The sequence below is a fragment of the Papaver somniferum genome, chromosome 11 (assembly GCF_003573695.1).
Source record: "Papaver somniferum cultivar HN1 chromosome 11, ASM357369v1, whole genome shotgun sequence".
NCBI classification, from domain to species: Eukaryota; Viridiplantae; Streptophyta; class Magnoliopsida; order Ranunculales; family Papaveraceae; genus Papaver; species Papaver somniferum.
This window is the reverse complement of record NC_039368.1, coordinates 74,553,129-74,569,500: the sequence shown is the minus strand read 5'-3', so window position 1 is coordinate 74,569,500 and position 16,372 is coordinate 74,553,129. Positions and strand designations below refer to the sequence as shown.

The window sequence follows — 16,372 nt, the reverse complement described above, 5'->3', positions numbered from 1 at the left end:
ATAGGCGGGTAGGGTAGGATAATTTCGAACTTTACCCGTCACCCTACCCATCTAACGGCAGTTAAGAAAATCTTTACCCGTTATCCTACCCGCCAAATAGTGGGTAGGATAGGATACGGTTAAAACACTGGCGGATAGGGTAGGATTGGCGGATATGGGTAGGGTATGTGCACCCCTAGTCTGGCCACCTTTGTCATGAATACAGTTGACCCTTTCCTCGATGCCATTACTCAAGAAGAATTTACTTGACTTTACCGTCACCGACCGCAAAATCCGCGTTTTAGTTCAGGGTGCAAGCGGCTGCCCCCATATGCTTTTTCCAAATACGGCACACAGAACCGGTCTACTTCTGGGTTGTGTTTTAAACTCCTCTCAAATGCGGGATACAAATTTCTGCAGAGTATACATAAAGATGCTATATGTAAACATTTTAGGATCATTTCATTTCCGAACCTCAAGGCCCATACTAGAGAAAACTTAAGAAGTTCAAACTTAATTGTAACGGGCTTTTATGTATTCTAGTAAAGCCCAGTGTGAAGTCGTCTAGACGAGACGAGTAAAAGCTGCGGCTGTAAAGTGGAGAAATACGAGTTAAAACTTTATTATGTAGGGTCACATTGAAAATTCCAGAATATTGCCACGTATCTACCACTAACGGTCATAGTAATTACGATGTTGGTGGGACCAAATAACCACTACAGATGAAATCTTGACTGTTCATCATAACAAGAATTTTGCGAAGAAAAAGTCATTTTTGGGTGCATGAAATCTGTAAAACAAAACCCATTAAAAATTTATGATTATTACTCTCCATTAATTTTAAAAAAGTACAATTTTCTTTTGATTAATAAATTTTGGTAATCAGAAAATCTATTAAAACCAGATCACGTACAGTCGTCATCCATGCAATTGAAGACAATATTAAGTTGGGTCTTAGAGTTGACCCACCAATAAAGGACCATTAGATTAAGCAAAATAAAAAACGAATACGTTTCTTGTGATATTTGGCATGCAGCAAATTTATAAGGGCTGTTACATAGCTTCCTTGTGGTAACCCTTGCTTGCATGATTGATATGGGTTGATATTAGCATTACTCAGGGCTGATACCATTTAGCCAATCCAACGGACAAGATCGCTTAATTTTTTTTTTTGTCCTATATGAAATGGTATCAGTCCCTAGTAATTTGGTATCAGCCCATATCAATCATGCTTGTTTGGAAGGTTGAACTAAAAATTGTTTTCCAAAATCAAGTATTATGTTTAGCAAAGTTGGCAATTGCAATATTTTTATTGCGTATTTCTATAAAATAAATTTAGAATTGCTTCCAAAAATGAAATTTTCGGTCGAAGATTAAAACCAAAAAAAAAAAAGGAACATCCAACTAGAGCTTACAACACATATCATGTACAAATAAAATCTTTGGTAACATGCATCGAGTCCTTCAACATGACATTCACATAGATTTTTACTTTTGCTTAGAAAGAATTTACACACAAATATTAGGGAAGTAAATCCTTTGGTAGTATGTTCAGTTCTGGAGCATAAAAACCAAACTTTGCATTCTCATTCTTACAATGCGAAACTAAAATTACAAAACGAAAATAAAAACAAGTCAAACTAAATATCAATTATGTGGTTTCTTCTAAAAGCCACTAATTCGATCCCCATTATTGAATTTTAAATTCCTTCTCTATTGCTTTTTGTTATTCAAGACCAGACTCGATTGAAACTTCCAACTCAGTACCAACATTGTTCTCATCTAATACTCCTCAAAGAACTACTAATAACACGTACTCGAATCATACAGATAAGTGTAACCAATAACTACCTTGTGTTCCTATAACAGTACGCTCATAACATAACTGATTACTCTAAATACACTGAAAAATCTTATAATGGCATGACAAGTCAATTGGTTGTGAAATTATGACTAGTGAAAACCGGAGACAACATAATCTTTTCAACCAACTTAAAACTACGTCCTAAAAAAAAATAATAAAAAATCTCAGAGTTTATAAAGCCAAGCGTTATGCTTGAGCGTTTCGCTCGGCTATAACTTAGTTGTAGCCAAGTGAAATAAGAGATAATGCACCTCACTATGGGAGATCTCCATCCCTTAGCCTATACAAGCGGAAACCGGGTTTCCGTGCAAATCGTACAATACATGTACTGGGTTTCCGTCTATTTTCTTTTAATCAGTTTGATATAGATTTTTTTTTTTGTTAAGGGCTTAAAGATGTTCGAGAGGAGAAAAAATAAAGGAGATACATAATTATAAAAAAGAGAGAGGGAGTTTTAGTAAATAAAAAGAGCTAAAAGAGAAATATTAAGAGTAAAAATATGTTAACTAGTGAAAATTATAGGAAATTTCGTATCCGTCTAAAATATCACGGAAACTAAGTTTCCATGAAACATCGTTTAGCTTAAACGAAGAAAAAATCAACCATGTCATATTTAAGCTATAACTAAGCGAAAACACCAACCATAATGCTTGTTCTATGGGTAAAAGGATCAGATTGGCCCTATTTAGCCATTTTTATTCCACAAGTGAGTTCCCTTCCATCATCACCAAAGATTTGTGCCCTTAGAGCAAGTCTATTGGGACTGGCAAACAAGCATATTTTCCCATTTTACACCCATAGTGAAACTGACAAACAAGTAAAATAGATAGACAAGCCCTCAAATAAAAGGGTTTGACCACCGCGTCTCAAGTTCAGACGGTCGGCTCAACTTGAGACGACCACATCAATATAGGCCGGTCGCCCTATACTGAGCTGAGACGCAGCTCACGTAGAGACGAGTCTCATGTCACATTTAGATGAGCATCCTTGATCTGGCCGGCAATGACTACTCTTATCCAATGGCTCTAATTCCACTCTCTATAAATACAACCAATTTCAACTCTAAAACCACACCTTCTCCACCCACAACTTCTTATAATATCACTTCAATTTTCATCTTCCGATCTCAAAATCTTCCAGAAAAAAATCAAAAAACAAATGGTTATCAGAATTCGTGGTCCTAAGTTTTCTCAGAAAGAAGATTTAGCAATTTGCACAGCTTATGTTTTTCAAGCAAGAGATAATATGCACAGTATTATAAATTTTTCGCAAATGACTTTTTAGCAACAATTTTTTGTAATGTTGGCTGCAGAAACGAAGAATATGAGAAACCGTGATGCTTGTGGAGTGTGTGCTCGTTTTCAATCTATTTGTCATGTTGTCAACCAATTTCTTGGTATGCTAATGCAAATTAATCAAAATAGGCTTAACGGTGAAACTGAAGCTGAAGTGATCCAAAGAACTGCAGAGATATGGCTTAATATAAAATAAAAGTCTAATAATATTACTGCTACTTCGTTTACAAGATATAAACTTAGACAATAATAAGAACTTAAATATTGACATCAATATTATTGTTACTTCGTTTACCAAATCTTGACATCGCCTGAATTGGGATTATAACATCCCGCTCTGCAGAAACTGTCGATTTTGAACTTTGGCTTTTGTCCATGACCACCGCCATCTGTGATAAAGTGACCACAACATCATCCACTATGATCTTCTTTGGTTTCCAAAGATCCAGCCAATAATTTTGGATCAAATCCATTTGAGCAGTATGTGCACCAATAATCTCCATGTCCAGAAAGAACTCCTAATTCATTTGCCTCAGCACCTCACTCGCTAATCTTGGCCACCGAACTAAGCCTTTCCACCTTAATCAAACCTCTGTATAAACTTTCCTTCACCACCTTCCTCGGAAGAGTTGCTTGAAAATCAGATCTCGCAGGTAGTATTTTAGCTATCCGCATCTGCAAGTTATTAACCTGCAAAACCTTCAGAATCTCCTTGCATAAAACTCCTAAATAGTAACCACCATCACCGAGTGGAATACACAGAGTGTAAGATCTTGGACCATCACCTCTCTGAACTCTAGAAATTCTGAAATATCTCCCTACGTCATTCTCTCTTACTTCTCCTAAGAAAGATGCTTCACCCTCCCTCCTTGGCCACCTTCGTTTTCTGCAGTTCAACTCCATCATTCTTGCATCACATCCACCAACCAATACGCCAAATCAACTGAAAGATTAATCCAAGAATAGAATTCTCGTCGCTTCCTCTCCTCCAACCTAATTTCTTTAGAGTTTCCTAAAACCTCCATTGAAACACATAAAAAATTTCTGTCGAGATAGAGCGTATTTTGCTGCTCCTTCTCTCTCCATTTTCTAAAAAGATATGTTATTGACAATCATAAAAGAAAATATCCTTATGAGATATTTCAAGAGGAAGATTTATAATGGAAAAAATTCAAAAGATGAATATGGGACGGTTGTCCCATATTTACCCGTGCAGATTAACCTATTTCGGGAAACATTTTTCCCATTGCACAACAGTCAATTTGTCTATCCACCTCGACAAACAAACCAACAAACTTGATGATGCCATTGGAGTTGCCCTTATGGGAATATGTATGCTGTGGATATCATCAATATATAAAAGAGAAAAAAAAAAAATTAAAATAAATTGGAAAATACTTACGCTCGCTCACTCGCACACACTCACTCACTCTCAGAGTCCAACACACACCACTAACCCCCACTAAAAAAAATAAATTGAAAACAAAAACAACCCTTTTGTTTTCACTTTTTCTACTCCTCTTTTCTCCTTCCTCCCTCCTCTCCTCCTCCTAAGATCTTTCCCCAACCTCTCTTTTTCTCTTCTGACCAAAAACCCTAACAAAAAAAAAACCCTTTTGATCTTTCAAAACCCTTCAATCATTCCTGCATTTGAGATCCTTGGGAGGGGTCTTCAAACCCCGGGATTAGATTTAGTTTAGTTTAGTTTAGTTTAGGTCAGTTTGGTTTCAAAATTGAATGTGGGTTTGGTTTTGAGAAGAGGAGGAAGAGATGTATAAGAACCAGCTGCAAGAGCTGGCACAAAGAAGTTGTTTTAATCTACCATCATATTCATGTATAAGAGAAGGTCCTGATCACGCACCTAGATTTAAAGCTACTGTTAACTTTAATAATGAGATCTTTGAAAGCCCTAATTTTTGTACTACCCTTAGACAAGCTGAACATTCTGCTGCTGAAGTTGCACTTAATTCTCTTTCTCATAGAGGTCCTTCTCATTCTTTGGCTGCAAGGATCTTGGTGAGTTCCTGCTTTTCTTTTCTTAATTAGGGTTTCGTTTTTCAGTTCTACTAAGTTCAAATGATTGAGTTATTACTTTCCTTTTTAGCTTTCATACTTGGGTATTGTTGACATTTATGGAAACAACTAATTTTTTCTAATTTTTTTTTTGAAAACCCTTTTTTGAGTGAGTATCATATATGAATGCTCTCAGTGTTGCGGTGGTAGTATCCGGGAATGGATGATTGTTTGTTGTTTGAGTAATCAGTTTGGTTCAGGTAGAATTGTGATTTCCCCCCTTCAAATGGGTTTATATTTGGAAATAAATATGAAAATTTACATGAGGGTTTTTAGTACTACCCTTGTTACTGCACTATCTATTTATGTTGATCAATCTAGTGCATTTTGTGAATAATGGAGGGATGAAGTTAGAGGCACACCCCATATAATGATTCTATCTGTGCTTATTCTTCTGTCGCTGGCTTAATGAACAATGCCATATTGGCAGATTACTCAATTGAGAGTCATGTTATTTTAGGATTGAGTTTTGTGACAAGTTCATATCTTTGAGGCTAATAATCTTGTTGTTGTTGTTGTTAACTGTGCAGGATGAGACAGGTGTTTACAAAAACTTATTACAAGAAATAGCACAAAGAGTTGGTGCTCCGCTACCAACGTATACACCCTTCAGGTCTGGGCTTGGACACTTACCTGTATTTACGTGCAATGTGGAGCTTGCTGGAATTATATTTACAGGTGAACCAGCGAAAAACAAGAAGCAAGCGGAGAAGAATGCCGCCATGGCAGCGTGGTCGGCTTTAAAACAATGTAAGTTCTTACAAATACCAATAGATTGCACTATAGCTGATAGGATTTTAATGCGTATTTACTTAATCCAGGAGGTGATTCTTAAACTAATATCAATTCCATGTCCCGTGTAGTATTAGATTTACCATGCATATAAACTATCAGTAGTCATTGGCAGACATTGATGCACCATCCTTGGGGGTAATTTTGTTGAATTAGACTTTGCTTCTTTGCCTCGTCGTCATATATGTGTGGTTTTCACCTTCAAAAGCTTCTGCCATGTCTGAATTTTACCGTGTGGACTCTTATATTGCATTGTTGTCCACTCGTCCTGCATACGCAGTTGTCCCCAGGACCTTGTTCTTCTATTGGCTAATTTTTAATGTGACATTGCTATGCTGTTAGGATTTACTGAAATTTTTTGAAGGTTCTTGATGGGTTAGTCGTTTTCTCATTTTAGTCCTCTTTATGAAAGTTCCAATTTACTGATATGAAACTTATGTATCCTGGACAGTGGCACAACAAGCCGCAAGCTCATCATCAGAATCAGAGACCAACGATGAGCAAGAACAGATCACCATAGCTCGAGCATTACTGAATTACCGCTTGAAAGAAAAACTAGCAATGGCAGACTCTCCTAATGGTCAGTCACCCTTCCCTAGAAAATTTCCGATGCAAAATTTGAGACCTTCTACTGCACAGCCTCCTCTCACCACCTCAAGAATACTACCCTTGATCCGTCCCAAATCAGCTCCACGAAATAGACCAGTGCACACTGTGCCTACTGATCCCCAAACAGCAAGGTGCCAACCAACTGAAAGTCGTGGGGTCCGGCCACAAATGTTTCCTGCAGCAGGCGCTGCACCTTATATTCCTATGCGCCATTTCAGGCCATCATATCATGGAATGGCTCCACCAGTGACAATGAGGACATCAATTCCATGTTTCTCTGCTCCTCCAATTCCTCAAGCTCACCGCCATCCTCCACTGATGGGACCGCCACCTGTTTGTCAGACAGACCGTGCCTGTATTTGCTGCTCCACCTGTTCGGAGAGAGGAACCACCAATTTTCACGGTCCCTCCCCCACAATTGAAAACGCTGCCTGCTCAAATAGAGGAACCATCAATTTTTGCAGTTGTTCACCACAAGCCAAGACCAATTGTTTCAATAGAGGAATCAACAGTTTCACCACTTCCGACCCAACCAGCGAAGTTACAAGACCAGGTTGAAGACCCACCAGCGAAGTCTCAAGCCCCGGTCCAGGAAAAACCATCCAGTACACAAGCACAGGTTGAGGTTCCAACGTCTTTAGTTCCTACGCCACCAGCGAAGTCTCAAGCCCCAGTCCAGGAAAAACCATCCAGTACACAACCACAGCTTGAGGTCCCAACGTCTTTAGTTCCTAAGCCACTGCCATCAAACTCAGCGGTTAATGTAGAAGAGAGTGCAAAGAGTAGAACGGATGACCTGCAAGAATCTGCAACAGTACAGGACTTGAAACACCTTAAAATCTGATTTCATTGTGGAAGCGCCCTTTTTGGTCCTGTCATGAACTTTTTGTTTAGGTTACATTTGGCAGATATTTCGGATACTAAGCAATAGCAGGTTTAGCTGCAACTGCTCTACTGAACTCTTAGATTGTATGTCATCAGTAAAGTATTATAAGTATTATTCTCGGAATCCATTTCTGTGGTTGAGCTGTGAGCTTTCATGGCTGATGCACTCCTTGAGGGTCCTTTTGTTTGTCTGTTTTCTTGGAACACAGTCCTTTAAGGTTCTTTAACCCTCCCCCAACAGAAATTCACACTCGGTGGTAGTAAAAACTGAAGTTCGTTTAAAGAACAAAACACCTTTTATTTACGAGCTTGGGAAACAATTCACAGCCATCGATACTTGTCGTTGTACAATCATCTAGCTTGTCGTTATACAATCATCTAGGAAGGCTTGTTTTTCATTCGAATAGATAGAAAATGTTGAAAAAATTCATAAGCAAAATACATTCAACTGGAGTCTGGAGATCGGAGAGAATTCTGATGAATCAAAACTAGACATCCACCATCCAGAAACAATGCAATACGGATACAGTACATCCACCACCACCACCCAGAAGCACCTTCTTACCCTACGTGCTCGCCTTGGAAAATCTGAAAGCACCTTTTATTTTGAAGCTTGAAACGGTTCACAGCCACCAATACTTGCACAAACTACAAACCAATCTAGCAAGGCCTGTTTTTGTTTGAAGAAACAATGAAGGTGATACAATTCCACTGCTGGCATAGTTTAACCAGAAGAAAGTCTTAAGCAAAATACATTCAACTGGAGGTTAAAGATAATCCTAATTAGTCAAACTAGTTACACTATAAGCAATGTGGTACCATAAAGTACATCCACCATGCAGAAACACCTAGATTTTGCTCTACAAGATTTTATACAAAATCTACACTGAAACGCTCCTAGGACTCAATTTGCTTGCTGATGAAGACCCGCTGCATTGCTAAAAGTATAGAAGGGGCTCACCAGAAACTAATATAAGTAAGAGAAACTATTTGGGTTGATAGGATTCACAATGAAGACTAATCACAGATCCTTGTTGTGGTTGGTCAAATCACCCAACCAGCTTCCATAGCACGTAAAACTGAAGCAGTGTCCATCCTGAAACTTCTGAAGCTTCTCCCAGGGCGAGATTCAAGTTCACTTGTTTGAGTTTCAGGTAATACAGGTGGTTTAGCAGTCAGTGTCATCTCGGGTATTGCTGTTGGAGGACTAACTGTAGGGTTCTTTGCCTTCCAAACAGAGGTTGTTCCTGCAAAATTTAACCGAAATTTTATCAAAAAAAGCTTTTATTATCCCGTTTATATATAGCTACTAGCTCCCAATTTTTGGGTAAATCTTGTAAACCCACAAGTTTCGAGTCCACAATAATAAGAAACACATAAGGGAAAAGGGGTAAAGATAAACCTTTAGGGGATGAATCCGATTTTTTGGTTTTATGAGGTCGATGCTTGGATATCCACGATTTCAGAGGCCTGCTTGGAGACAAATAAATGATGAGGATCAGCTAATAAAAAAGGCTTAAAGAAAGATGTCCATCTAACTTAAAAAGGCTGCATACTCACCCTAAGAATGGTCCAACCATGTACAACTTCATGCCATTGGCCCCACGAGATACTACATCATTATATGTTGGCTGAAGGTCATCAATTCGGTGCCACGAAATTTCCTGCATATCAAAAATAAGGACAACAAGGGCTTTCAAAGTGTGTCAAGTTTTCTTAGTCATAAATAGGATTGGGAAAATAGTGCATCTATTTTCATTTCACACATACTTTCGTCTTGTGTGATATTTGTCTCTAGAAGAATCACATTTTCGAAACAAAGAATTTCTGATTAAATAAAATTTAACATGAAAATGGATACATACACTGATCTCTTTCTTGGTCTGTGGTGCGAAAACACTATCATCCTTAGCGCCAACGACTATGAAGAGGCGCACCCTTTGTTCCCCAACTGTCACTTCAATAAAATCATCCACTTTCAAAAGTTTCGAGATGTTGAAACCTGTTTCCTCCAACACCTGTAATCAAGAGAAGGTGCATATCCATTACATAATATATGTTCATCAACTACAACAATCAGCCTAAACTGTTATGAAGTCTGAAGTTGATAACTACGAAATAGCTAGCTGTATGCAATTTTAGGGAATAAAAGTATAAAATGGCATTGATCAATGGACTCTATAAACATGGGTATATATATATATTTTTAAAGACAACTAGACGACCATCTCAGCAGTCAAAACAAACTGGGAATGATCCTCTACAGACGCATAATCTAATGACATATTGGTAACGGTTAATCACACTCTAATCGTGTGGTTATAATTCGTTGACCAGATCATTACCCTGTTGAAGTAACATTGATTTTAAATTGTATGGAGCATGCAAAGGGAGTCTTCCAGAAATTAGCCTAATTTCACAAATATGATAACCATTGGATAATGCAAAAGAAAGATAATTGTATAGTAGGACAATTACTTCTCGGGCAGCACAGGTGTGGTCTTCCTCATCTTTGTTCCTTTTCCCGCGAGGAAAACTCCAGCTTGCTCCAGACTTCCATCCTTTCACCAGTAAACACTGCAAATGCAACATAAAGATGAGAAATTAATGAGAAAGGAAATTACATGACAAAGAAATATCATAAAACATGTATAAGTAACTTATTTCATTAAGCCATACTCGCAACTACAGTTGGAAGATGATCACCTACTTCAAGGGTTTCCGTCATTTAGAGTGCATCTGTACTATCATGTCTTCTCAAAGTTCTTAAAATAGAGTCACTTAAAAACGTTTTAGACATAAGACCAAACGCTTTCCCCAAGCAACATATCAGAAATCCTACTATTTATAAACTTGTATCTCTGCTGATACTTGGGGACTTGGGCGCATGCATCTATAATTCATTACATACAGGTGCTTTTACCTAATCGAAGTTAGAATTACTACATGGGTACACAAATAACCAAATACATGTATAAAACTAAAACCTCGTAATATTGTCAATATCAACTTCATTAACTAACAACACATAGAAACAATGGACACACTTCCTGCAGAAGAATTAGTTTCCTGCAGTTTCAAACATACCCGTTCATAAGCTTCATCCAAAATGATAGCTCCACTTACTGGAACCCTGACCTTGTATTTGTTGAAGTCGTTGTAAATATCATCTACATGTGCAGTATAAGGTCTGAGAGCATCACAGCTACGAAACACTATAACAAGTCAAGGTAGAACTTAACATAACATTAATAACTTTAAGACTATTCAAATACCACAAAATTACAATACAATACAAAAGGATACTCAGAGATGTAAATTCCCTAAGAGAAAGTGACTTCAACCCCGAATCTTGTTCCACAGCATTGTCCTCGTAAAACCAATGCGCTTGCTCCACTAGAAACAACATCCTCTCAAATGACTCAAGATCTTCACTTGGGACATTCAAAACAAATCGACTGCACAAAAAGAACAATTCACTTATACAAATCAACCACCACTTTAATCAACAAAACCGTACAGCTATAATTTCAACTTGTTAAAAGACGAGCTCTAACACTTGAATCAGCATAACATGCCACCAACAATTCATAACAAGTAACAAAAATGCAATGATCTCATAATCAATACCACAAATTCCCTTGCACCAACACAAAAACTCCATACAACTAAATGCACCACACGAGTGTCTATTTCTTTAGTTCTTGTTTCACTGTAATTATGTAGAAAACCTAACTTCAATTTCACTTGATAAAACAAACAAATAAACTTGATTTGTACATAAACCTAACTTTAAATCAACAGATCAGGAAACATACAACATCAACAGCAGCAGAACTGAAAAAAATTGTAAGACATGAAACAAGAAATGAAGAAAAATTAAGTAAAATCAAGAACCTGCAAAGATCGTCGAGGAGTTCTTGAGAAGGGTAACCTTTCTTAGGAGTACTAGAAGATCGAAGTATACCAGCCATTGATACTATCACCTACTACTGTAATGAATAATACCCTAATAATTTTCGTGTACAATTTGAAACCCTAATTTATAAAATTCCATAGAAAAGAGATATACACAGAGAGAAAGAGTAGCTGAAGAGAAAAGAGTCAAATCGTTTCTACGGAAGTAGAAGAAACGAGAAAGTGTTTTGTGTATTTTACTACTCCTAGATGTCGGGTTCATGTGTAAACCTACTCCCAGGTCCTAAGGATCTTTTGGTTGGTGCATATCCTACGACAAAAGCCCATTAATAAACGAGGACCCTTAGCCGGAGTGAGCATGGGCCAGTCCAATGCAGCCAATCCGACTTGCATACAATAGATGAACGGATGGACGGATTGGACACGGATAATGTAAGGACCCTCGGGCTCGTCAACGTTATTTGACTGGTCTAGCAGTGGTCAAGTGCTGAATTAGCTGATAATGACTCATTTAGTTAACATGAACGTTAGTTAATAGGAATTAATCTAACAACGATCTAGATACGAATATAGTGTCACTGAATAGGTCTCGAAAAATTATGCATTTTGGACTACTCGCACGCGTCATTCGGACACTGGACGAAGAAGATATCACCGGATGAGTATGAAGGGAACGTTAGGCATTTATTGACAAACCGACTTGGCTGCCCTTATCCAACGTTGGGCGTTGTAGTAAACTCAGTTGGTTTATCACCACGACGTGTCGAAGAGAAGGTAATTTCTCTTTTCTTCTTATCTCTTTCTTTTTCTCTTTCCTCTCATGCTTTTCTTCTCCTCTTCTGCCGATCTCGATTCAACAGAATTGAGTTTGTGTTTGTACGTGGATCTGTAATAAGCTTAGTAAGATGATGTATCGAGTGAGTATATGTTGTGCTGAAATTATTGGAGCTTTAGAAGAAGATGATAAAGTTGTTGCTGGAATTGGAGTTAGGGTTTTCTAAAGGATGAAGTTGATCGAGGAATTATATGGAATTGAGTATGAAATCAATTAATTGAAGACGGGTTGTGTATATCAAAAACAATAAAGAAGAATTGGGTGTTCTATTTCGGTTCACAAGGAAGGAATGAAGGAATTAGGGTTTTATAATTCATTGAAGATAAGATTAGAGTTTATTAAGATAATTGCAGAATTAGGGTTGGTGTTGGATATTGATCGATTGGATGAAGTTAGGGTTTCTGGATGAACTAGAAGATGGAATCGATATCTTAGGGAGAAGATTAGAGATGGGGGTTTGTGTTATGAGAACTAATGTTGCTGATGAAGGCTAGGGATTGATTTTGTTAATAAGAAGATGATGGAATTAATTTCAGTGCCGATCTGTTTGATGCTTGAGCGAAGCAAGTTTGAGGTAATGATTCTTCTATAACCCTATTAAAGTATCACAATTTCTAGTTTTTGAAGTTATGAGTGCCATGAATTAAGATGTGTGATGAATTGGTACTGGAGTTGTTGGTTTGTTAAGATACTGAAATTGTTTAGACTGCTATTTGTAATGATGGTGGTGATACAGGGAGAATTGAAGTTGAAACTTGGTTAGTAGTAATTGAACCGGGTTGAGGGAGTTCATTGCTTAGCTGCAATTGTGAAGATATGGATGTGCAGGTGATGGTTTGAATGAATGAGATGTTGAATGAAGTATGGGTTTAGTGAGGTGATCTTGAGATGGTTATGGAACTGAGAATGAGCCAAGATGTGCTTTTGAAGCTGTAATGGTAGTGTGGATGAAGCTATATGGGATACGAATGGATGGTGGAGGTTTAGGAACTGTTTTGAGGAGGAGTTATATTACACTGAACTGATTATTGAGGCAGTGAAGAGATGGGGATGGTGAATATGGAATTGGTTACAGTTGCATTATTGTTTTCCTTTGCAACAGTTTATGTTTAACAAACTCATGTATTTTTGTTTGTGCGTTCTATGCATTTTTTTAACTTGTTTTACGATAATTCTATTGATTCTGTTAATATTTCGATGGTTTGGAAAGGACCTGTAATGTGTTGTTGTCAATATGAATTGTTATGGAAAATAAGAATTTCCACGTGTGGTATAGAGGATACGCTCCTTCACATTTATACCTAGAGCTTTTATGATATATTGGTCGACAGTTTGCGAGTTCGGAATTGTCGACATCCATTTTTACAATTAGGTGTGGGTTTGCGAGTTCAGAATTGCACAACCATAGTATACATTGTTTGAAGAAGGAGTTTTTCCATATACATGTTTGTTTACTTCTGTGAGGATACGCTCTTTCACATTTATATCCACATGAATTCAGCTTTTATGCTTATATTGGTCGACAGTTTGCGAGTTCGGAATTGTCGACATCCATATTTACGATTAGGTGTGGATTTGCGAGTTCGGAATTGCACAACCATAGTAACATTGTTTGAAGAAAGAGCTTGTGCATATTCGTGTTTGTGTATCTCAGTGACTTGGTCACTATTTAATGTCTGGGAAAAACATTATTGTTATTCTTAATCTTGTTTATGATTACTTAGAAGTTAAAGGTGAATTATTCCCACTTTCAGTTTTTAGAGACAGATCAGAGTTGCGCAGCGAAAGCCACAAGTGTTGACTCCGTTAATTAGTTAACTTCTGCTATGTTTATTATGTTTTATTGTATCTGTAAACCATTGACTATTGTTATATGTATCATTGAGAGAAGTTCATGTATATATTCTGAGCGGGGTTAGTTTTGGGATAAATTTTGTAGCTTTCTTATTGAATGTTTAGTATTTGAATTAGATTCGTAATGCCTCTTTTGTTTAGATAATCTCTTGGATTAGTCAGCTGCTAGCTTAGGGGGCGCTACAGTGTGGTATCAGAGCTCACTATTAGATCTTATTGGTGACAATAGGAATATCCAGTGCCAGTTAGTGAACTAGATTAGTTTAGAACTGGCTTGGGTTGTGAGATAAATCTTAATCACTAAAACTATCTACAATTAAGAGCATTATTTGATTGATTTGTTTTGTATGAAGTAAAAATTGTAGGGTACATCATAATTTAGCTGATGAGGATTTGAGAGTAATTGATCTAAATAGTATAAACACGTAGACAATCTGATACTATAAATAGTGAGATTAGTATTATTTATAAATCTTGGAAGTCACGTATAACTTATTAGCCTTGACTTATACGTAGGGTCAATAATTTATAATCATAAATGTTAATAATATTTTTGGGACTCAATTTTGTAAGAGTAGTTAGAATAATAGTTCGCCCATCCATGTTAATAAGAAATATTATAATAGTAATTACAGATGATAATCAAATAATAATTTAATAAAGTAGTTAGCATTATCAATTAGTATAATATTGAGTTTAACTTAACTAAAATGTCAATGGGGGTATTCAACGATAAAGAAAAATGAAGATTATGAATAATCGCTACGGAAAATTGTTAACACTTACATATGGTCAAGTTTTATAAATTAAACTAATGACAAATTAGGAATAGCTGTTTTCTATTTGAACTAAACGGTTAAGATAATACTTAAAATGTATGAAATAAAAAGACACTTGTTAGAATTCTTGTATCGAAATTATCTTTAGTCTAACAAAATGATCCAGTAAATCTTTATAATGAAATAAATATACATGAAGTAGTAATAATAATATTCGGATGTTTAGTGTAATAGTAGAATTAAAAGAAAATAAATTCATATATTAATAGGATACTTTACAGTAATAACAAAATCTAAAGGCTATTAAGGTATATTATAATTTTATGCAGACTCAAATTTAGATCATATTAAGTTACCAACGCCAACATACAACAAGATATAATATATCGATTCAATCAGAACAATGTTTACGTAAAAGTAGAATTATATTTACAAGATTAAGGCTTAGTGTGTCAGCCGGACTATCAACTTAAGAATAATAATACAATTAATAATAGTATGCAAATAGTTAGGATGGTAGTAAATTTATAATGGATAATTTTGGGAAAATTTATATATATATATATATGGTATTACAGTGAAGTTAAAATTATGAAATATTATAAATTGGCGTAAAAATGGAATTGAGATTATTTAATAAATAAATAAATTTCGATAACTAAATCGCTTAAATTGATGTGAACTATTTATATATTCTACGAAGTAAATTTATCAGACTTACACCAGCTACGATAAAAGTTTAGAGACTAGTTAATCTTAATAAATTAATACTTAGTTAATCCAGCACTGGGGAATAGTGAAGGTTGTGTTTTCTCTGTTCGTAGGAAGGCATTGTTAGGACTGGCCAACCTTGACAGGGAAACTGTATTCAGGGGTGACCAATCATAGAAGTTTAGTATGTTGTAATTATTTTGGAAACCGATAGATATAAATTCACTGAGAAATAAATTTTGTAGGAATCTCCCTTATAATTAGAGACAAACCTCTTATAGATAGAAATTAGAGTAGAGAGCTTAAAGATCATAGTTTATGGTTTTCCATTATAGAAGTTGATGTAAGAAACTTAGACTTCCCTATTTTGTAGAAATTAAATCAGCATAGTTGAACCTACAACCACAAATTTTAGTTGTAGAAAGCCATATAGGTTTGTACTTTGTTTCGTGTTGTTTGCGCTTATATAAGAGATAGTAGTTCTCTATAAAGTGGGGAGTTTTGAAGACATGATGGATGGTTTGATTTTCGAGGACGAAAATGATATAAGGTGGGGAGAATGTAAGGACCCTCGGGCTCGTCAACGTTATTTGACTGGTCTAGCAGTGGTCAAGTGCTGAATTAGCTGATAATGACTCATTTAGTTTAACATGAACGTTAGTTAATAGGAATTAATCTAACAACGATCTAGATACGAATATAGTGTCACTGAATAGGTCTCGAAAAGTTATGCATTTTGGACTACTCGCACGCGTCATTCGGACACTGGACGAAGAAG

General features: G+C 36.4%; 1 protein-coding gene, 1 long non-coding RNA gene and 1 pseudogene across 2 annotated transcripts; 2 read left to right on the top strand and 1 right to left on the bottom strand.

The window, feature by feature from the left end:
* Positions 1-4,650: 4,650 nt before the first annotated feature.
* Positions 4,651-7,631, top strand: LOC113320899 (annotated as a pseudogene).
* A 144-nt stretch (positions 7,632-7,775) lies between these two features.
* On the bottom strand, positions 7,776-11,625 carry LOC113320900 (mRNA-decapping enzyme subunit 2-like). Its single transcript, XM_026568795.1, has 8 exons — positions 11,395-11,625; positions 10,804-10,955; positions 10,585-10,712; positions 9,976-10,074; positions 9,363-9,515; positions 9,058-9,161; positions 8,900-8,967; positions 7,776-8,744 (listed from the first exon to the last, which is right to left on the bottom strand). The coding sequence occupies exons 1-8, from the start codon at positions 11,469-11,471 to the stop codon at positions 8,542-8,544; spliced, it is 984 nt and encodes a 327-aa protein (XP_026424580.1). The 5' UTR covers positions 11,472-11,625; the 3' UTR covers positions 7,776-8,541.
* A 553-nt stretch (positions 11,626-12,178) lies between these two features.
* Positions 12,179-13,514, top strand: LOC113323640. Its single transcript, XR_003347744.1, has 2 exons — positions 12,179-12,824; positions 12,987-13,514. It is a non-coding gene; the product is annotated as an uncharacterized LOC113323640 (long non-coding RNA).
* Positions 13,515-16,372: the final 2,858 nt, after the last annotated feature.

Excerpts from the sequence above, each read along its gene's own strand:
- LOC113320900 (XM_026568795.1), bottom strand. The coding sequence starts at position 11,471 with ATGGCTGGTATACTTCGATCTTCTAGTACTCCTAAGAAAGGTTACCCT. Across the intron at positions 10,956-11,394 it reads CTCCTCGACGATCTTTGCAG|TCGATTTGTTTTGAATGTCC; the intron begins GTTCTTGATTTT and ends CTTTTTGTGCAG. Across the intron at positions 10,713-10,803 it reads TAGGGAATTTACATCTCTGA|TGTTTCGTAGCTGTGATGCT; the intron begins GTATCCTTTTGT and ends GACTTGTTATAG.